Source organism: Mytilus trossulus, chromosome 7, assembly GCF_036588685.1.
Source record: "Mytilus trossulus isolate FHL-02 chromosome 7, PNRI_Mtr1.1.1.hap1, whole genome shotgun sequence".
NCBI lineage: Eukaryota > Metazoa > Mollusca > Bivalvia > Mytilida > Mytilidae > Mytilus > Mytilus trossulus.
In genome coordinates this window covers 18,052,818-18,076,768 of record NC_086379.1, presented here as the reverse complement: position 1 = coordinate 18,076,768, position 23,951 = coordinate 18,052,818, and the positions used below count along the sequence as shown (strand labels likewise).

Below are 23,951 nucleotides of genomic sequence, written 5' to 3'. Positions count from 1 at the left end.
TATGTGCCACAAAATATATGTTGAAAATGAAAAAGCGTAGAATGGTTTTAGCTTATAATCAAACACAAAAAAGCCGATAACAAAATGCTTCTTAATGCGAAAACATGCAGCTGACAAAAGTTACGACTCCATTGTCATAAAACCTTCTGACACTGATGTGGAAGTATTGGCATACTATTTTCACAGTTGCATATCAATTCTAACATTGTTAGTCTGACAGGTACATCTTCCAAATGCAGATTATTAAATGTGCAATCAATGTGTGCAAAATTAGGTGAGAATGTTTGTAAAAAACTGCCAGGATTTCACGGAAAACAGGTTGTGATTCAGTAAGTGTTTTGTCTGGTAAAGGAAAAAAAAGCAAAGCATTCGGCTTTTTGACACGTTATGTGAAGTTATCAGAAGGTCTATTCCATCGTGGTGAAACCTTTGAAGAGGTTGACGAAGAGTTGTCAAAACACTCGAGAAGTTTTCGTGTTGTATATATGACTACGAAATAAAAAATATCGATGAATAAAGATCATAATGTTTTGAAATGCAACAAAAAAAAAAGATTCGTTGTTATTTTATACTCCCCCCCAACAAAAGATGCAATGTTAAAGCACATTAAACAAGCCAACTTTCAGACGAAGATTTGGTAATCTGCTCTTAAACACAACACTGGTCTGTTGCCAAACAACTATGGTTGGATTGTTTCGAACGATTTCATCAGTATCAATTGGCTAGACCAACCACCAGCGTTAGATGCTTTTAAAAATCGGATGTGCTGTTCTTGTAAAGCTGGTTGTTCCAACAAAAGATGTTCATGTGTTCAACAAGGTTTATCCTGAACAGATAGCTGTATGTAAATGCTCGAAAGCTTGTAGATATAAGGATTATCAAATCGTTGATATTGCTAACGATGACAACGAATATGATGAAAATGATGATAATGATAATTCCATAGATGCAGATGACCAAGCTGATGTTGATTCTATAAATTGATCCTCAGCGTGACCTCAAAATGTAGTGATTCGGTTGTTAAAAAAAATAAAAAAAATAGAAAATCTAGAAACCCTGACAATTTTGGGTGTTTTAATATGTGAGTTATTTCATGAATGTGATGTATAAATTTGTGACAGAATCGTGCATTTCTGATTGCCTATGTTTGCGTCTGTCGTTGATTCTATGTTTTTGATTCTTACCTTTAAATGGTTTTTTTAACAGTCTTTAGTTACTTTATGCTCTATGTTTCAATGTTAAAAAATATACCATTGTATCAAGAAAAGTAGTACGTTCTATGCTTCTATTCATTCAAAATCATGAATTTTTGGAAATTACCCTCCCCCTCTTTTCTTGGTTCTTTACGATTTGAAAATTAATTAAAAATTAGCCTGCGTTATAATAAGATATGATTTGTTCCATTTAATAAAAAGAATAGTACTGAATAATTGGTTATTTTTTATATTTTTCTGTAAATATGTGCAAAAGAATTTTTTGATATACCCTTATAAAAATAAGTCCCCTTTTAACCCCTTTTGGACACTTTTTCAAAAGTCTAACACCTCTTAAAATATTCTTCATATGTTACTCTTTAAATGAATACCAACAAATTGCGGTACCCTGGGGTGTAACACAGAATTGAAATTTTGCCCTACCAGCTGATGGACTATTGCATTATTTAGAAAAATACCATCTTCTAATGTATCGTTAATAACTTGAAATCACCACTCGAATACAGTGAAATAAAGACTGATCATACAGTTTCAAAATATACACGCGAGACTGATCGTATAGTGAAAAATTCAAACAAGTGTAATTTTTTTATTTCTGGCTTCAAAGATCTGGCTGAAAATTTTACCACCACTTAAAATATACTTTATTTAGTTAATTAAGGTGGTATGGGAGTCTAAAATAGAAATGATAGAATTTGTTTATACTTTGCCAAAACTTAGTATTCATTGATATATGTTGAAAAATATAATAAAAATGATAGGTCACCGTGCATTTTTTCAAGCTACAGGACGTGAAAAAATGACAAATTGTACAGGAAAAAACACCATTTTGTGATTTGAAACTAAACAAAATGATAGAACTGTTAAATACTTTAGGAAAAGCTAGATTTTAACAATGCTTTGAGAATATCAAAAGAAAAGATAGGGTCACCGTACGTTTTTGCGGGCTAAAATACAAATAGGAAAATTTCATGTAGAATCCTTCAGTCAATGCACTGTTTTAGAGTTACCTCCCTTTAAAATGCCATTTTTTTTAAAACAACCAAAACTAATCAACATTTGCATAATATTAATATTTGTAAGTTATATTCTTATAAATTGGTTCTTTAAAATGAAAATAACATTAAATATCTGCTTTCCTGCATCACATTTTGCTAACTTGATAGAAAATATGGACCTTTAGTTCTCTGTTTTTTACAATCCAAGATAGAGGAAGACACCCATACCACCTTAAGTCTGGTTTTTACGTTAAATTGTACAGCAAGGGTGCAAAAAGATTATTTTAGGTTCACCGACTGATTTTCCTTAGTGATGCACTTGAAAATCTCTTGATTAAGGCAAAAATACGAATAATGAATGTGCTAAATTTAATTATAAACCATTTGTGAATATCGATGCCAGCTGAATAAATCATTAAGCAATGTACAGATGAACATCCTACTGTTTAAAACAGTATATCTAACAAATTTAAAATGTGATCCAAAAAAGTTCTCTCTTCGAAAATCGCGACTTCCGGATAGCGTACAGAATAGTATCTACACTGTGAATATGCGAACATTTCCTAGTGCAAAAAAACAATCCGTATCGCTTGTTATAAATTCATTTCTTCCATGAGTACTAAAAATATGTTTACAACACAAATAAAAAAGATGTAAATGTCTTTTGACGTTAGAAATGTGTATATATCTTTTCTATATTCATAAATTTAGATCGTTCAGTTGGAGGACTGGAAAGCAGTTATTTATAAGGGGAAATTTTAAAGATTTATAGATATAAGAAGATGGTGCATGAGTTCAAATGAGACAACTTTCCATCAAAGTAATACTTTGTTTAAAGTAAACCATTATAGGTCAAAGTAGGTCCTTAAACACGGAGCCTTGGCTCACAGCGAACACCTCGCTATATAGGAACAAAAACATTGCTAAAACCAACGGTCTAATTTGTAAAAATAAAAAGGAGATTGAAAAGTACAGATTTTGTCGAATCAATCTGAGCGAGGACAGTATGATTCATCTTTGTCACAAGTTAGTTTCATTGTTATCCAATGAAAGTCTTCCATGCGTGCATTGCGGATATGTATTATTTCGGTGCGTTCATTATGAAATTTGCTAAATGTTATATAATATGTGAACAATCAATTCAATACTTAGCTATTTGATTACGCCATTGTATATTAAACCTCTATCTGATTAGTTTTGCTTCCAAAACTAATTGAGAAATTTGTAAGATGTTACCAAAAACAATTTGAATTTAAGCAATGGTCTTAGAACTGCTTATTTACATACAATACTAGTTAGAAGTAAAATCACAAAAATACTAAACTCCGAGGAAAATTTAAAACAGAAAGTCCCTGATTAAAGGGTAAAATCAAATGATTAAACACACTTAACGAATGGATAACAACTGTCATATTTCTGCCTCAGAACTAGCATTTTCAAGTTTTGGAAATGGTGGATTACACCTTGTTGTATGGTGCGTAACCTCCCACGTGTATGACAGTGTCATCACATTCTGTCATATTTACAACGTGTTTATCGATACGCTTCGTCCATAGACTGTGACATTGATACATACATTTCTTGTTTATATTGTTAAGACTGTTGGTTTTTCTGTTGGAATTGTTTTATTAGTCTTTTTCGGCTTGATGTTCGGTGTGACATACTTTGACCTGTACTCTTTAACATTGTAACATGGATGGAGAGTTTGTTTATAATACCACACCTTCTTCTCTATATAAACAATAGCAATACAATTACAGACCCGATAATTTTGTAATGCAGTATATTCTTTTCTAGGACATTTATTGAGTGTTTCCTTTCTTGAAAAAAAAGGCAACAACAAAACGAGACGATATCGTATTTACGTAAGACATGTAAAACTGAAGACAACGTATATTCCATTAGCTTGATTAGGTAGATGCTTAATCCCAATTAAATTCTTACATCTAATGTATTCAAGGAAGGATTGAAAGACATCATAAGGAAACTCAAACTCAGAGAAAAGATATATACAAACGACGCTATGAAGGAATAGGAAAAGATTAGCAGCAAGATAGAAATTAAAAACATAGTAACACGAACCCAGCCAAAAGAATTTCGTTGATCTCAGGTGCTCCGTAAAGATATACATTAGCATCTGACATGTCTGGCTTGTATTAGGTTTTGTTCAAAAGACTTAAGAACTAATTTGTAACAAAAATTGTATTTCTATCGACTTTTCGATGTACAAATGATGTTGACATATTTACGTCAAAGTTTATACTGTGTTTAGAATAATCATTTTTTCAAACTGATTTTGTACTTCATTGAATTATATAAATGATGATCGGTATTGAATATAAAAATAGCAAATAACATAAGAAAAACAAACATTTTTTTTAATATTCTTGTAATCATATATTTGATAGAAAACAAACCAAGGCTCCCTACGACAAAAGTCCGAAAATTTAACATGTTTTATATTGGTGTTCCTCGCCATGAAACGAAAATTGAAAAAAAAATTACTCTTAGAAAAAATTGTAAACGGAAAATCCATAAGAAAATGGCAAAATTAAAATCTGAAACACATCAAACGAATGAATAACAACTGTCATATTCCTGACTTGGTATATGCTTTTTGATATGTGGAAAATGACGGATTTAACATGGTTTTATGGCTAGCTAAAATGAATTGCCTATACGCAGTGGATTTTCACGCCCAGGCATACTCTAGTGGTATAAAAAACAACTTATAAGAATGTAAAAATGGTATGGGTTATTTCAAAATTTATTTATTATATAATGCTGAAATGTCAATTTAAAATTTAGATACCCCAAATTGGCAATATACCATGTATAAAGGTTACTTTTAAAGAATAAATGCAATATGAATTAATAATACATTTATTCTATGTTATAAAATACAAGCTGATTTGTTTTCCTTACTATTCTATCAAATTACTATGACAGCCAAGGCAATCCAATGGTTCCCTTTATCCCTGTAAAAAAAAGATATAGAAGCAATAATTTCTTAGACACATATCATATCATGAGACAATTTAAAGATTCTTATATATTAAACAGTTTGACACACTGTACGCATACGCCACCATCCAGCATACCACAAACATTAGCAAAATATGCTCAACAACGTTATTTGTAAGAATACGAATAATGAATGTGCTAAATTTAATTATAAACCATTTGTGAATATCGATGCCAGCTGAATAAATCATTAAGCAATGTACAGATGAACATCCTACTGTTTAAAACAGTATATCCAACAAATTTAAAATGTGATCCAAAAAAGTTCTCTCTTCGAAAATCGCGACTTCCGGATGGCGTACAGAATAGTAACTACACTGTGAATATGCGAACATTTCCTAGTGCAAAAAAACAATCCGTATCGCTTGTTATAAATTCATTTCTTCCATGAGTACTAAAAATATGTTTAGAACACAAATAAAAAAGATGTAAATGTCTTTTGACGTTAGAAATGTGTATATATCTTTTCTATATTCATAAATTTAGATCGTTCAGTTGGAGGACTGGGAAGCAGTTATTTATAAGGGGAAATTTTAAAGATTTATAGATATAAGAAGATGGTGCATGAGTTCAAATGAGACAACTTTCCATCAAAGTAATACTTTGTTTAAAGTAAACCATTATAGATCAAAATAGGTCCTTAAACACGGAGCCTTGGCTCACAGCGAACACCTCGCTATATAGGAACAAAAACATTGCTAAAACCAACGGTCTAATTTGTAAAAATAAAAAGGAGATTGAAAAGTACAGATTTTGTCGAATCAATCTGAGCGAGGACAGTATGATTCATCTTTGTCACAAGTTAGTTTCATTGTTATCCAATGAAAGTCTTCCATGCGTGCATTGCGGATATGTATTATTTCGGTGCGTTCATTATGAAATTTGCTAAATGTTATATAATATGTGAACAATCAATTCAATACTTAGCTATTTGATTACGCCATTGTATATTAAACCTCTATCTGATTAGTTTTGCTTCCAAAACTAATTGAGAAATTTGTAAGATGTTACCAAAAACAATTTGAATTTAAGCAATGGTCTTAGAACTGCTTATTTACATACAATACTAGTTAGAAGTAAAATCACAAAAATACTAAACTCCGAGGAAAATTTAAAACAGAAAGTCCCTGTTTAAAGGGTAAAATCAAATTATTAAACACACTTAACGAATGGATAACAACTGTCATATTTCTGACTCAGAACTAGCATTTTCAAGTTTTGGAAATGGTGGATTACACCTTGTTGTATGGTGCGTAACCTCCCACGTGTATGACAGTGTCATCACATTCTGTCATATTTACAACGTGTTTATCGATACGCTTCGTCCATAGACTGTGACATTGATACATACATTTCTTGTTTATATTGTTAAGACTGTTGGTTTTTCTGTTGGAATTGTTTTATTAGTCTTTTTCGGCTTGATGTTCGGTGTGACATACTTTGACCTGTACTCTTTAACATTGTAACATGGATGGAGAGTTTGTTTATAATACCACACCTTCTTCTCTATATAAACAATAGCAATACAATTATAGACCCGATAATTTTGTAATGCAGTATATTCTTTTCTAGGACATTTATTGAGTGTTTCCTTTCTTGAAAAAAAAGGCAACAACAAAACGAGACGATATCCGTATTTACGTAAGACATGTAAAACTGAAGACAACGTATATTCCATTAGCTTGATTAGGTAGATGCTTAATCCCAATTAAATTCTTACATCTAATGTATTCAAGGAAGGAGTGAAAGACATCATAAGGAAAATCAAACTCAGAGAAAAGATATATACAAACGACGCTATGAATGAATAGGAAAAGATTAGCAGCAAGATAGAAACTAAAAACATAGTAACACGAACCCAGCCAAAAGAATTTCGGTGATCTCAGGTGCTCCGTAAAGATATACATTAGCATCTGACATGTCTGGCTTGTATTAGGTTTTGTTCAAAAGACTTAAGAACTAATTTGTAACAAAAATTGTATTTCTGTCGACTTTTCGATGTACAAATGATGTTGACATATTTACGTCAAAGTTTATACTGTGTTTAGAATAATCATTTTTTCAAACTGATTTTGTACTTCATTGAATTATATAAATGATGATCGGTATTGAATATAAAAATAGCAAATAACATAAGAAAAACAAATTTTTTTTTAATATTCTTGTAATCATATATTTGATAGAAAACAAACCAAGGCTCCCTACGACAAAAGTCCGAAAATTTAACATGTTTTATATTGGTGTTCCTCGCCATGAAACGAAAATTGAAAAAAAAAATTACTCTTAGAAAAAATTGTAAACGGAAAATCCATAAGAAAATGGCAAAATTAAAATCTGAAACACATCAAACGAATGAATAACAACTGTCATATTCCTGACTTGGTACATGCTTTTTGATATGTGGAAAATGATGGATTTAACATGGTTTTATGGCTAGCTAAAATGAATTGCCTATACGCAGTGGATTTTCACGCCCAGGCATACTCTAGTGGTATAAAAAACAACTTATAAGAATGTAAAAATGGCATGGGTTATTTCAAAATTTATTTATTATATAATGCTGAAATGTCAATTTAAAATTTAAATATCCCAAATTGGCAATATACCATGTATAAAGTATACTTTTAAAGAATAAATGCAATATGAATTAATAATACATTTATTCTATGTTATAAAATACAAGCTGATTTGTTTTCCTTACTATTCTATCAAATTACTATGACAGCCAAGGCAATCCAATGGTTCCCTTTTTCCCTGTAAAAAAAAATATAGAAGCAATAATTTCTTAGACACATATCATATCATGAGACAATTTAAAGATTCTTATATATTACACAGTTTGACACACTGTACGCATACGCCACCATCCAGCATACCACAAACATTAGCAAAATATGCTCAACAACGTTATTTGTAAGAATAAATAAATCACTTATCATAATTGATTTCTATACATTTATATATATATATATATAACGTATATATTAAATTACGTACTCAAATTAAGCGTATCTTGTAGCTTGAACATGAGACTTAGTTAAAGTACTTTTCATGATTGTGCAATTAAAATTAAAAGGACTCATTCAAATAGAAATCGATAATGCTGATGGCATTTATATATTTATGTATTTCATATATTTAGTAACAACTTCTTATAAATTGTCTTACATTGTCACATTCAGTTTCTGTGTTTGTCCATGTTGTTAAATCGAGCATTTCTGTTTGTAACGATTGAGTCAAAGGCATAAAAAGGGCAACAGTAGTATACTGCTTTTCAAAAGTCTGAATTGATTGAGAGACAACGAATTGGGTTCACAAATAAAAACCGAATGAGACACATTAACTATCAGTGAAAAAACATGGAACAAGAGAAACACTGAAATGCAACACAAACCAACTCCAACTGTTTGTTACGCGAACTGATTGATAACATCTGCCATATTCTTGACTCGGTTCAAATATTAAAAAAATAATGTCGTTTGAACCTGATTTTCTAGATAACCTAAGTCGTATGTGGCACAACGTTTTGGAATATGGTGTCCTCAATGCTCTTCAACTTTGCACTTATTTTGGCTTCTTTAACTGTTTTGATCTTAGAGTCTTATGCAGACGAAATGCCTTTCTGGCGTATTAATTTATAAGCCTGGTATCTTTGATAACTTTTTATGGCTATCCGAAACTCTCGCCTATATGACAATGATAAAAAATGGCGCTAAAATGACAACACTATATTTTAAAGTTACAGAAATACGACAGAGATACCCACTACCTGTTTGCACACAAACAGTTATTTTTGATCATGTCAGACAGTATTGGTGTACCTTATAACATCTAATACAGTTTTAAGTTGTCAGACAAACAATATTATAACGCAAGATTACATCTTTATGTTCATACGGATTTTTTTTTTATCTACTTACGATTTAAGCAAATAGTTGGATTCTCGTCATCTCTGTTTAAGCAGTCTTGATGGTCGTTACAGAACCAATTATCATAAATACACATTGTATCAGTATTAGAACATCTTGACATTCCCGTAGGACATGTTCTGTCTGTTAAAAAAATAGAAAATGGTTTGGTCATAACATTGAGAATGGAAATGGGGAATATATCAAATAGACAACAACCCAACCAAAGAGCAGATACTAGCCGAAGGCCACGTTTGATCTGTCATTTTGGTCTCTTTTGCTAGTTGTCTCGTTGGCAATCATATCTCATCTTTTTTTCTATAGTTTTCCTTGTACTTAACAAGCTTAACATAAGTATTTAATGAAAATGCTAGATTCAAGATTATTACACGATATAGATAGACAAAACAAAATTATCATGTATACCAGACTCAGATAACATGTATAATTTTCATTCAAGTTAAACATTATGGTTTTACTAAAACATGTTATTTTTTAAAACACTATATTAAAAAAATATACGATATTTGATTACCTGTTGTACAAGTTTTTGGGATTTCATCAGATTTATCGGTGCATTGAGGATGCCTGTTGCAAAACTGCAGTTCATAAATACACTGAACATTATCATCACATTTCACCATTCCAACTGGACAAATACGATCTTAAAAAAAAGTTGTCGAGACACTAAAGAACGTATATAAAGATTGGCCAAATAACAAACAACACATCGCTTTATATTGAAATTATATTGTTTGTCAAGATATGTAAATAGATAAAGTAAGATGTGGTGTGAGTGCTAAGACTGTTTAGCTGTGAAATGGTTGATAAGTGTTCAAATGTGTCAGGCTTACGGTCGTATTGTTTCTTCATTGAACATTTCCATAGGTTAATCCTTTCAATCTGTTTTGATATCACATATTTAGTTAATATTATATCAATAAATATTCCTAGTTGAATTGAGGAAAACAAACATACTCTTTAAACATAAATCTGGATCTTCGTCCGAACCATCCGAACAGTCTGCAAAGCCGTCACATTTCTGGTCATCGAACACACATTGGTATCCATTGTCACATTTCGACATCATGCCCCCACAAGTATGTGCTGCAATTGAGCAACTTATTTATATCTAGTTATTAATTATCTTCAAATGTATAGTTAATAGGATAAACACAAAAAACGTCAGATTAGAAAACAAATTGAGAATGCGTATGTTGATGAAGTAACCATATCCGTTTACGTGTAAAATGCTTACTGTATCAGTGCATGATGTGTTCTTTTACCATTAATCCGACAAAACAAACTTTTTTGATAATAACATCACGAGAAAGGCAACATACATGCATATATTTTCACTTTGTATTGTAATTTATTAAACCTGTTTATCTATCTTCAGTTAAAGAAAACAAAGTGTATCTTGATAATCAGAACTATATCTATCTATATAAGTATGTTTTGCTTTTCTCTCCGTTCTTTTTAACGATATAAAATATTTATCACACTTTATAAAATTGCTAAATTCAATTACTTTTACAAAACTGTTGTTCATCTTCTGACTTTCCGCTACACATCTGTTCCCCAGAGCAAATCATTGACTGATGTACACATTCATGCCAATTGGGACATTTCGTAAAAAACGAGGGACATTTGAAGTCTACAAAGGTAAAACAACGAGTGCATTACGCTTTCACTTATTAATCATTTGAAACAAAAATCAATTAAACAAATCTGAAATAATCCTGCAACTGATAGTCGTATTTAGAAAATATCAAACATGTACCATACTAATGCTAGACTCTTAAAAAAATAAAATCTAATATATGATTGTTAAAATTGGATGAAGTCTACAGGAAATAATTTGTTTAAAATTACTGACCGATTCAATAAAATAAATGTTTAGAAAGATTGGCCTCATATATTGCATATGTGATATACCACACAATTTTGCTACACAATCATCATCTTTTCAATAAAAACATATCATATATGTTGTTAAGGTTTTAACCAAAAAACATGATAATAGTTATCAAAGGTACCAGGATTATAATTTAGTACGCTTGACACGCGTTTCGTCTTCATAAGACTCATCAGTGACGTTCATATCAAATTCTTTATAAAGCCAAACAAGTAAATAAGTGGAAGAGCATTAATGATTCAAAATTTCAAAAAGTTGTGCCAAATACGGCTTAGGTAATCTATGCCTGGGATAAGATAATCTTTAGTTTTTCAAAAATATCTAAGTTTTGTAAACAGAAAATTTATAAAAATGATCTCACTATTGATATTCATGTCAACACCGAAGTGTTGACTACTGGGCTGGTGATACCTTCGGGGACGAAACGTCCACCTGCAGTGGCATCAACCCAGTGGTGTAAATAGTTATCAAAGGTACCAGGATTATAATGTAGTACGCCAGACGCGCGTTCCGTCTACATAAGACTCATCAGTGTCGCTCATATCAAAATCTGCATAAAGCCAAACAAGAAAAAAGGTTGAAGAGCATTAAGGATCGAACAATCCAAAAAGTTGTGCCAAATACGGCTAAGGTATTATATGCCTGGATTTTGCATTTCTGCTATTTGTTTTTCACAAACTGTTCTGCGCAAATTTACAATTTGGCTGCTGTATTTTTGACAACAAGTGTAACTATTATGTCTGTTGATTTTGTTCAGCTAGCTATACAACCATGTTTAATTCACCATTTTCTAATTTTTAAAATGCCTGTAGCAAGTCTAGAATATTTTTGACAGTTGTTATCTATTTGTTTGATGTGTTTAAGCTTAAGTTTTAAGTTAAGTCGTGTCAAAAGACAACCTTGGTCGGCATATTTGACTCGGTACACGTACATTAGCATGCGACTGGATTACTATTACTACCCAATTTCGGCAAAAATATTTCTTTTACTTTTTCAAACAAAGTTATCACACACCTGCACACAAACTTTAATAAGCGCGTTGTATACGAGCCAAAACTGTAAATTTACAATGTCATTTAGTCCCGCAAATTAGTGCATCATTTACAATATTAAAGATTAAGTTGAGTTCAAATTAAGGATGTACCCCTCCGAGAACCCAAATATGTTTAGAGCTACGTTTTTCTCCTGGACATTATTTATGTTTTTTATGACTGTGAAAAAAAAATGTTGAATAAAATATAAAACTGAAATAATTTAACCTAAAAAAGGTATAGGTTGATTTTGATATTAGAAAGTGACACACAATTTTGTTACTTATTCGTGTGAAGTTTATAAGGCTGTCATTTTTGTGAATTTGGGATTTTTTCTCATTTTTCTTAACAAAACGTTGATATAGGATGTAGATGTTTCTTTTAAAACTATTTCGTATACATGCATGTACCCCAAACATTTTGGGATATTTCGGGACATGTGATTGACTTGATTGGTAACACAATTTGAAAATTTAATTACCTAAAAACTGCTTTCGTTATCGCACAATTTTTCCATTACATGGTTAAGTTTTTATAATGCTTCTTTTCAAATTCGATATTTTCGACTTGTATTACATACTTTGGAAATAATTTCAGAATGAGATTTTGACAAAAATTGAATATAAGAATATTACATACCTAAATAAAAGAAAAATAGATAGACTAAGTTGGAATCAAATAAATTGCTGCAATATATTTCAAATTGTATACAGATCTAGAAGGTCTACTTAGATATGCAGTTTAAGTCGACATACGAAAGTATAAACAAGTCAAATACATCATAATCTAACCAGAAATGACGACAGATGTGTTTATTTCCTAAATATAGAAACACAGCTATAGTTTGTGTAATATCTAACTAAATATTTATCGGACAAGCATATACTTAATGTGTTTTTACAACGGGCTCCGTTTTTAGCTCACCTGGCCAAAATGCCAAGTGAGCTTTTCTCATCACTTGGCGTCCGGCGTCCGTCGTCCGTCGTCGTCGTCGTCGTCGTCGTCGTCGTCGTCGGCGTCCTGCGTCCGTCGTCGTTAACTTTTACAAAAATCTTCTCCTCTGAAACTACTGGGCCAAATTAAACCAAACTTGGCCACAATCATCATTGATGTATTTAGTTTACAATTTGTGTTTTCTTACCCGGCCAACCAACCAAGATGGCCACCATGGCTAAAAATAGAACATAGGGGTAAAATGCAGTTTTTGGCTTGTAACTCAAAAACCAAAGCGTGTAGAGCAATTCTGACATGGGGTAAAATTGTTTATCTGGTGAAGATCTATCTGCCCTGACATTTTTAGATGAATCAGACAACCCATTGTTTGGTTGCTGCCCCTAAATTAGTAATTTTAAGGACATTTTACTGTTTTTGGTTATTATCTTGAATATTATTATAGATGGAGATAAACTGTAGACAGCAATAATGTTCAGCAAAGTAAGATTTACAAATAAGTCAAATGACCAAAATGGTCAGTTGACCCCTTTAGGAGTTATTGCCCTTTATAGTCAATTCTTAACCTTTTCTCTTAAATCTCCATGATCTTTTACAAAAATCTTCTCCTCTGAAACTACCGGGCCAAATTAATCCAAACTTGGCCACAATCATCATTGATGTATCTAGTTTAAAATAGGTGTTTTGTTACCCGGCCAACCAACCAAGATGGCCGCCATGGCTAAAAAAAGAACATAGGGGTAACATGCAGTTTTTGGCTTATAACTCAAAACCCAAAGCATTTAGAGCAAATCTGACTGAGGGTAAAATTGTTTATCTGGTCAAGATCTATCTGCCCTAAAATTTTTAGATGAATCAAACAACTCGTTGTTAGGTTGCTGCCCCTAAATTGGTAATTTTTAGGAAATTTTGCTGTTTTTGGTTATTATCTTGAATATTATTATAGATAGAGATAAACTGTAAACAGCAATAATGTTCAGCAATTTAAGACTCAAAAATAAGTCAAATGACCAAAATGGTCAATTGACCCCCTAAGAAATTATTGTCCTTTATAATCAATTTTTAACAATTTTCATAAAATTTCGAAATTTTTACTAACATTTTCCACTGAAACTACACAGACAAGTTCATTATAGATAGAGATAATTGTAAGCAGCAAGAATGTTCAGTAAAGTAAGATGTACAATGTACAAACACATCACAATCACCTAAACACAATTTTGTCATGAACTGTCTGCTTCCTTTGTTTAATTCACATATACCAAGGTGAGCGACACAGGCTCTTAAGAGCCTCTAGTTTAAATTCTTATAACAACATTGTTTGTATCAGCATTTTGTTGTTTTACTCGAAGAGATTTCTGAGAACTAAGTAATAAATGTTAACAATTAGATTTTACATTTGACATTTATTTATGTTCATACTACAAGTAAAGTTTATTACGGCTTGAAACATTTGATTTGTATTTTTAATCATCTTAGATAATTAATATCCATTGAATCATTTAATTCGTTATACTAATCATCTTAGATAATTAATATCCATTGCTTCATTTAATTTGTTATACTAATCATCTAAAATAATTTATATAATGATAAAATGTTTACCAGAACAATAATCTGTATAGTTATCGGAACCGTCTGTACATTTCGGAGCGGGACTAAAATTGCCACCAGCACACATTGTATGAGCAGAAACACACTGCAGTCCATTTTTGCATTTTACAAAACCGGCAGGACACTTGTAATCTACAATGAAAACAGATTAAATGTTACAAATATGTAGGCGACACATCTTCTTCTCAGTTCAAAAGCAAGTTTTCCACTAAAGACAACTGAATACAACACAAGGGAGTCAAGAAATACTTCGAAACCTTTTATAATTATAATTGACTACGTGGTATGGGCTTTGTACATTGTTGCAGCTAGGTCGTATGATGATTTATAGTAAATGATTAAATGTACAGTGCCTGATATTCATATGATGAAGACATAATATTTCAATCAGTTAATTGAAGTCTGGAGCTGGCATGTCAGTGAACTGCTAGAAGTCTGATGTTGTTTATGTATTATTGTCATTTTCTTTATTTTCCTTGGTTACATCTTCTGACATCAGACTCGGACGTACCTTAAACTGAATTTTAATGTGTGTATTGTTATGCGTTTAATTTTCTGCATTGGATAGAGGTATAGGGGGAGGGTTGAGATCTCACAAACATGTTTAACCCTGCCGCATTTTTGCGCCTGTCCTATATCAGGAGCCTCTAGCCTTTGATAGTCTTGTAATATTCTAAGTTTTAGTTTCTTTTGTACAATGTGGAGTTTAGTATGGCGTTCATTATCACTGAACTAGTATATACTTGATTAGGGGCCAGCTGAAAGACGACTTCGGGTGCAGAAATTTCTCGTTGCATTGAAGACCTGTTGGTGACCTTTTTCTGTTGTCTGCTCTATGACCGGGTTGTTGTCTCTTTGACACATTCCTCATTTTCATTCTCAATTTTATACCATACTAGTTGGTGATGACGAATGAAACGATGACCTCGCAATAAGAAGCTCATATTAGGCAAACATTTTCAACTTTTGTAAAATCTTTTTCAATTAGCCTTTAATTGCGAATTATATAACATTTTACGAAGTTAGTTGTTGTTGGATTGTTACATGAAGAATGACAGTAAATACATAATGTATAGAGACTCACACGTGAAATAAATTGACTAACCATGCAAACCAGATCAAAAACATCGGTTTTGAAAACCAAATAATTGGTATGGATGAAAACAGATAAATCTTAGTAAAAGTACTTTTTACCTTTCCATTTCTCAAGGTCCTCATCGCTACCATCCCGGCAATCTTCATAGCCATCCAATAAATTGTCAATCTCAACGCATTCTATTCCATTTGCACACTTTATGCTATGATATGGACATTGGTATTCTAAACACAAACACATTAATATAATAGACATAAAGATTTGTATTTGAAATAAGACAATAATTCACATAAATAAATATGTTAAAATCCTAGTGATATATTCTTCCTTTAAACATATCAAGACGTCCTTGATAAATCTGTGGAAAAAGAAACTAAGAGCACTAAGCTTTTGACAAAATATTGTGTTGATTTGTTGTTAATTTAATCAAAATTGAAAACGGTACAATGATTTTTAATAGATTATTTTTTCACAGGATTAACAATGTCCAATTAATCAAATTAATAAGTTTGGTGGGAAAGTGTTTTAAACAAAACACGATGCTAACGGGAAATCAAAATTAGTAATTTGATAAATGTTTTGAATTTAAAACTAAATTTCAAAATTGAGACCAGGTTGTTCTTGTCAGTAATTTACATTGTACAAATAAATGAATCAATTCGATATTTGTTGGACACAACTTAAGTTAAGTATACAAAACTACCTTTACACATAACTGCATCTTCATCAGATTCATCTTCACAGTCTATATTCCCAGTACAAATCTTGTGTATATAAATACACTGATGATTGTCAGTGCATTTTGTCTTGCCAAACTTACAAGTGCTAGCTGTAATTGACGTATAACTTTATTACAATACAAACATTATCGAAATAGCCTGGTAATTAAATTATTCCCGGTTTCACCGTAAAGAGTTCGCATATATCCTTTCAGTCAAGTCAATCCAGATCTACACACACACGTTAACACTTTCAACCATATTGTTGAATACAATTGAAAATACTGAATAATTGAAATTATTATGCATAATGAATGTTTAATAAATGTAGAATTCATCCGTTAATAAGTAGGTATCACAGAAAGCTCCTAAAATACATAATAGAAAACAAACAAAAACTTAAACAACATTGACAAGGAGGCCTCGTTCACAACGCGGACAAAGTGTTTGTTCACGATTAGTTTACAACCACTTGACCGCCACAACTGCTGCTGATGGGTGTTTTGTCCTCGATGAAAAAAACACAGGTCGGTTGGCAGTTCTACAGTGTTGTTATAATATATGACCGACTATATTATCAATTAATCATTAAGCCTTTCAATACTTTTCAACAATACAATTTTGGTTGATCATAATGTATAGAGGACGTTTTAGGGGGAATCTTGTTGTTTATTTCTTTTCATCTTAGAAATATAATAATATGTTTGTTTGCATTTTAGTATATTTTGTTATGAGCATTAAGGAAAAGTCTAGAGGCTTTTTGTGTTTTATGAATATCATTTGCTTTACAAGTATACAATTTATGATGAAGAACATTTTCTTCAAATATATCTAGAATGTACCACAGTATACTTGGTAAACAATTGACAGGATATATCATAAATGTGTTTATTTTCTGTTATTATATTGTTCATTCAAAATACAAAACAACCAAAATGATAACAGACATTGAAGACCTGTTTGCGATCTTCTGCTGTTTTCTGTTCTATGGTCTAGTTGTTGTCTCTTTGACACATTCCCCATTTCCATTCTCAATTTTATTGATGAACCAGTCTTATTAAATACAGCTTGTTGAAATTCTACGTCGTTTTTTACTTGGATTTCTTACTGTGTGGCTTCAAGCGAAAACTTGCATGAAAGAAACGCACAACTCAATATTTAATGTTTATAACATGAGATTCAGATTTACCCAGTCATAACAAATTATTTCTTAATATATGATTTTTCGGGTAGCTAGTTATACGGAACCTTTGAAATATGTACGATGAGAATCATTGAAATTTAAACACGAAAAATCGCATTAATGATGTCTACTTTAGGTGCAGCTTGATACAAAGTATTACGACATATCATGTTCCATCGTACTTTAATACACACCAACAAGTATAAAAGAATTTGTGGATCTTGTTCATTCAAGATTTACCAAGCAGACTATATATTTCTCATGATGTCACGACCATTTACAATTTTATTAGAAATGAAACATATTCAAGACTGTCACACATACATTGAAATAATGAATACCAGTATCGGGTTTCGTAAACAAAACACAAATTAATAGTAATTCTCGAAAAAGTAGCAACTAAATAAATAAGGAAGTTCTAGAGCAAGGAAGGACTATCTTTCTGTTGAATTTTTATATATCTGTCATATAATCATGAAGATTTAGAAGGAGCCATATTGTTTATACCTTCCTACTGTTAAAATCTGTATGTTTTCCATCAGAAATGTTTTTTTTTCTTTTTACCTGACTATATGGCAGTATGGGATTTATTTTCGTTCGTACATTTCACGATCGTTATCTCAACAATATGTGAAGTAGGTGTAGTAGTTACTCAAATTGTAATCAAGAACCAATTTAATCGATTTATATATTATTCCACGTTGTTATTGTCTGTATTCCAAGCAAAGTTATTTGTACCGTTCGATTGCAAATTTATTGATGTATAATCAAAGTCTCTCTTTAAATACACATTTTGTTTGCGATCGGCTCCGAATAATGCAATGGCGATAACATTTAAAAAAAGATTTTAAACTACCCACGCTATATGATGTTTTATTTTTTTTTATAAAAAAAACCCATACAGTAATAAATCCAATTTCAGTCTTTTAAACAGAAAGGTAATACTCTCATCAATTCAAAATGTATATTGTGCATATTACCTTGACACATATCTTCATCCTCGTCAGATGAATCTTTGCAATCTTTGTTTCTGTCACATAAATTTGATTCATAAATGCATTCTATGCCATCAGCACATTTAACATAGCCACTTTCACATTTCCTAGCTGTAATATATTATTGATATTTATTCAAGTCAAAAGCTTATGTTTATTACATTTAACACTTTAAAACGTCACTTAATTTACTTAACATTGATGCATTTTTAACTATTAATTTTGATCGTCCGACAGCAGCATTATCGAAAAGCTAATGTCACATTTATAACGGCCAGGCAACGCACATGTAAAACCAAATATCGTTATGGATACATCCTCATTTGTAAATTGAGACACTCAACATGTCTGACTGGTGAAAAACCATATGCATATGTTTTCAAAAGAAACCTATTTAGGAGATAAAAGATATTTAGCTTATAAATAGTACTTATACCCGATTTCGCTCGATCTTAAGGCAATCAACTATATAATGAAATATATATTTTTGGTAATCGTCGCAAAAATGTGTATCATGTATGGTTTTTGTTTCAATAATACTATAAACAAATAATTCCTTACTTTTGTTTGGACGGTACGAATGCAGTACGATTTAATTAACAATGGCAACGGTGAAGTGAATTAGTGCTGAGTCTTAGTTGGAGGTTTACCAAATTTCAGAAATGTAACGTTCAAGATGCATATCTCTGGTTTGTTTAATTATATCAAAAGACGGTCAAGTATAAACTAATCTTGTACAGGTGAATTATTTTAGAATAAATTCCATTACTTGGATGTAAAACATGAAAAATAAAAAAAAATTGCACATTCTACTTCGCAAGACAAATTGTATATTGAGTAAACAAGTCAGTCACCTTTACACAAGTCTGGATCTTCATCTGATCTATCCCTACAATCAGCCTGTCCGTTACACAAACGGATTTCATGTATGCATTGTAATCCGTCGGCACATTTTCTTTCATATTCAGTACAGTTATAATCTAGATAAATTCACAAAATAGAAATAAAATCCAATTATCAGTACATAAAACTCTTTAGATATGTACGACGAGAATCATTATAACTCTGTCACACCATGGAAACATCCTTGCTTCAAATACAATTGCTTTTTTGGACGCCTTAAATTAAATTCGAACATATTGTTCTACGAAAAAATATTTTTTACCAAAATGATATAGTTTTAATATTTTAATTTCAGCATCAATAATTCTAAAATTATTCAGAAAATTAAAACTTATTTTCAAGAAAAACATTAAGCAGTCCACTGTTACTGTAACTCGGCAAAAGCCTGGATCCTCGTATTTTGCGAACTGTTAATGAATACATGTTGCTTTATTACCAAGATTAACATAAGGTCATGGTTGTAATAGAAAGTTACTGCAAACCTTCAAAATTGGTTAAAACTCTTTAAATATATTAAGGTAATTGTTGAAATTTAAATCTCTTATCTTCAAACATAATATAGTAAAGATTAAACACAAAATCAGATTAACCATTTCGTGTGATTGAAAGAATAACAGCAATACAAAGTAAAATCGCATAAAATTCAAAACAAAAAGTCCCTAATCAAACGACATATTCAAATATTCAAACAAATCAAAAGAAGGAACAACAACTGTCAAATTATTGACTTGGTACACGCATTTTGTACAAGTAAAAATGGTGGATAAAACCTGGTTTCATAGATAGATAAACCTTTCACTTATCTGAATAGCGTTTTGTATATTATGTTAACATTGGGTTTTTTCATGGATTTCCCTTGTTCATTCACATGTTTAAGTTGAAACAACTTTTCTATGATATTAAACGTAAATTTAATCTAAAGTGTTAAATCATAAAGATTTTTTTTCTGTAAATTTCTAACTCATAATGTTATGTTGTAGAATGTGTTTGATTTTGTGTGTAGTCCTTATTCCCTGGTTATATTTTTTCGGGAAGTCCATATAGTGTAGTATAGTTGGTACCGTTAATGATATTAAATCTGCTGACTGAAAGATAATTCGCATGGTTTTTTTTATAATTAAATATCAAATGATAACAAACATAGGACAAAATATTTACGTATTGTTGAATAGAAATATTTAATGTCTGTAATTCAAGCTCGCTAGTATTTATATTGCTAACTTATTTATAAGGTACAGCATATTGATAAAAACCACATTCAGGTTAAATCCAGAGATTCTACATATAAGTTGGAATGATTACATGAAATGTTAATATAATATTGTAACGTGTAACCAGGCATTGATATCTCGAACGTCCATTCTAGTGTATCACCGGCCCAGTAGTCAGCACTTCTGTGTTGACATGATTATCAATTATATGGTTATTTTTATAAATTTCCTGTTAAAAAACTTTTTTATTCGAAAAACTGAGAATTTTCTTATCCCAGGAAAAGATTACCTTAGACGAATTTAGCACAACTTTCTGGAAATTTTGGTTCTCCATGCTCTACAACTTTGTACTTGTTTGGCTTTATAACTATTTTGATCTGAGCGTCACTGATGAGTCTTATGAAGATGAAACGCGCGTCTGGTGTATTTAAAATATAGTCCTGGTACCTTTGATAACTAGTTAATACTTGGATCCAAGCTGTCCACAAACAATTCGGCAATACTGAAACTTTAACTATCTACGTTATGCACAATGAACTAAAATATACACATTGACTCTTTGTCGATATAAAGTAACCATGAACCCTAATATATACAAGTATTATACAATATACAGCCTGTCCTCCTAATGGGGCTGTATGTCACTCTTAGACAATGTGGTTTGTACAGCCTGTCCTCCAAATGGGACAGTCTGTCACTACTAGACAGTGCCAATTGGAACAACTTGTCCTCCTAGTGGTACAGTCTGTCACTAGCAGATAGTGCGGGCTGGTGCAACCTGTCATCGGAGTGGGACAGTCTGCCTTGTCATTCCGATCAACTTGAACGTTCACTTTGTACCGAGTACAAAGTTATCTCTAAATATTGAAGCTCTTCTGGCACTTAATATATTCGACGAAGGCGCGCGCTCTGATGAATGATGACAGCTCATCGACAGCCAACCGACAGCATCAAGTGACGTTTCTCATTCTCTTATATACCCGTGGTCGAATACATTATTCCTTCATATGGGGTGTTCTCTAATTGTTACCCTTACGGATCATGCGCAGAGAGAGTCCCTTACGATCACCTCTATAATCTTCGAGCCGGCCACTAATAACTTTGCCGCCGACGATCTAAATCTGTCTAACTCTTTCTCAAACGTAAATCATGCATTGCTGCACTAACATTCTACTTAATTGTAACCTTAACGACCAATTAACATTACACTATAAAATAATTGCTTTTAGTAGTAACTTTGTGAAACAGTTGAGGACTGCTTTTTTATAATAATTTTAGTGTATGTACATGTAAAAGTGTTTCAATGGATTCTTAACAAAGTAAAAAGCTTTTTAGCAAAATATATTTAAAAATTAAGAAAACAAATAGGGATGCTTTGCTTTGAAACTTAAGTAAATTTGCATTAATAAAAAAAACCATAACCAATGAACAAATCAATTAATATCTAGATATTTAACAGTTACAAGTTACAGCTAAACCTCTAAATTGGTACCTCTACATAAATCCTCGTGTTCATCTTCCCCATTGTTACAAGTATTATAACCATTACAGAATTGCCATATATAAACACAGCCAGAACCGTCTGAACATTCTTGACATTCTCCATCGGGATTAATAAACGACAAATCACCTGTTCAAAATCAACAATTGTAACATATTTCGTAGTTTAACATACTTTAATTTACCGATGTACGTCATCCTATGGAGTATATATATATATCTCCAAATAGATACACTATTCCACAGTGTTCGTTTTCTATCATAAGTACACTAATATAGATTTGCAATAGACAAAATAACTATTACATAAAGAGTACTGTGTAGTAAAGTTAAAATAATAACTTTAAAAAAGTTATGGACGCCATTTTCAGTTGGTTAGATATTTTTTTCACTATCGAATATGTTTTAATTGTTGAAACCAAAAGTAAACGTATCGATACTGTCGATACCTGTCACTTGGCATTGCACAATGTGATGTTTTTCTCTGGCTGTTTATGACGTCTTTACACTAAATCAATTGGATGTTGGATGTGTACGGATTGATAGTTTAGTCTTAGATACATGATTTTTTTTATAAGTTGTTAGTGGCTTTGAACTAACTGTCAGATAACTGCGAGTACTCTCAGATCTGGTCATTGTGTCTGTTTGTGTCGGGATGTATAAGTACCCGGCCACGTCCACTTGTATTTTTGTCCATCTGATGAGTTAAGCCTTTTTCAACTGATTTTTATAATTTGTTCTTATGTTTTACTGTTATACCACTGTCCCAGGTTGGGGGAGGGTTGGTATCCCGTTAACATGTTTAACCCCGCCACATTATTTACGTATGTACCTGTCCCAAGTCAGGAGCCTGTAATTCAGTTGTTGTCGTTTGTTTTTCGTTCATTTTTTTTTACATAAATAAGGCCGTTAGTTTTCTCGTTTGAATTGTTTTACATTGTCTTATCGGGGCCTTTTATAGCTGATTATGCGGTATGGGCCTTGCTCACTGTTGAAGGCCGTACGGTGACTTATAGTTCTTAATGTCTGTGTCATTTTGGTCTTTTGTGGATAGTTGTCTCATGGGCAATTATACCACATCTTATTTTTTATATTATCATTAGCTTTTGGAAAAAAAACAATAGCACTACGAGTGCCACAGTGAAGCAGCATCCACCTACCAGATGTTTATCACTTTAAAAAACGCACTAAATTTTACTATATTTTGGGATGTGTACTTAAGTCTTAGCACATGTAGTTGCTTTTGGATTTCTACTAACTTTCAACAACTGCGAGAATTATTGTGCTACATATTGATTGACACGTAAGTCGAATATTTGGTATACATAAATGATTTAAAAGCAGCCACTAACACAGGTGTGATGTCCATTGAAACAAGTATACTTTACCTGTTATTGCAGTTACTAACAACAAAACCAGCAATCGGGAATACATCATTACCCTGTAAAATATAATTTTATAGGAAACTATATATAACAGAACTATATCATCTATAACGCATACCTGCAAAGGTGAAAAAGCAGATTATTACCCCGAGAAAACATTTTCAACTGAGGCGACAGCAATCTGCTCTATCACCCTTTTATATATGTATTATAAAATTAATCATTCTGAAAGTTCTGTTATAACTGTCTATTGGATTTAATTAAAAAGTAGAACACTATGACGACATGTACATAACAACCG

The 23,951-nt window shown here is 31.7% G+C and overlaps 1 protein-coding gene across 1 annotated transcript; it reads right to left on the bottom strand.

The window, feature by feature from the left end:
* Positions 1–7,918: 7,918 nt before the first annotated feature.
* LOC134726871 (very low-density lipoprotein receptor-like) lies at positions 7,919–23,710 on the bottom strand. The gene is made up of 12 exons (XM_063591275.1): positions 23,654–23,710; positions 22,258–22,395; positions 19,506–19,631; positions 18,637–18,762; positions 16,458–16,583; positions 15,853–15,978; positions 14,650–14,790; positions 10,676–10,801; positions 10,123–10,251; positions 9,680–9,808; positions 9,157–9,288; positions 7,919–7,990 (listed from the first exon to the last, which is right to left on the bottom strand). Exons 1-12 carry the CDS (start codon positions 23,700–23,702, stop codon positions 7,953–7,955), a joined length of 1,386 nt encoding a protein of 461 aa, XP_063447345.1. The 5' UTR covers positions 23,703–23,710; the 3' UTR covers positions 7,919–7,952.
* Between the last annotated feature and the right edge of the window lie 241 nt (positions 23,711–23,951).

Bases quoted from the DNA above. Each gene is read 5' to 3' on its own strand.
- LOC134726871 (XM_063591275.1), bottom strand. From the start codon at position 23,702: ATGATGTATTCCCGATTGCTGGTTTTGTTGTTAGTAACTGCAATAACA. The intron at 14,791-15,852 runs GTAAAAAGTACT...TTTTCATTGTAG, and splicing joins GGACCTTGAGAAATGGAAAG to ATTACAAGTGTCCTGCCGGT. The intron at 10,252-10,675 runs GTAATTGAATTT...GCTCAATTGCAG, and splicing joins TGAACAACAGTTTTGTAAAA to CACATACTTGTGGGGGCATG.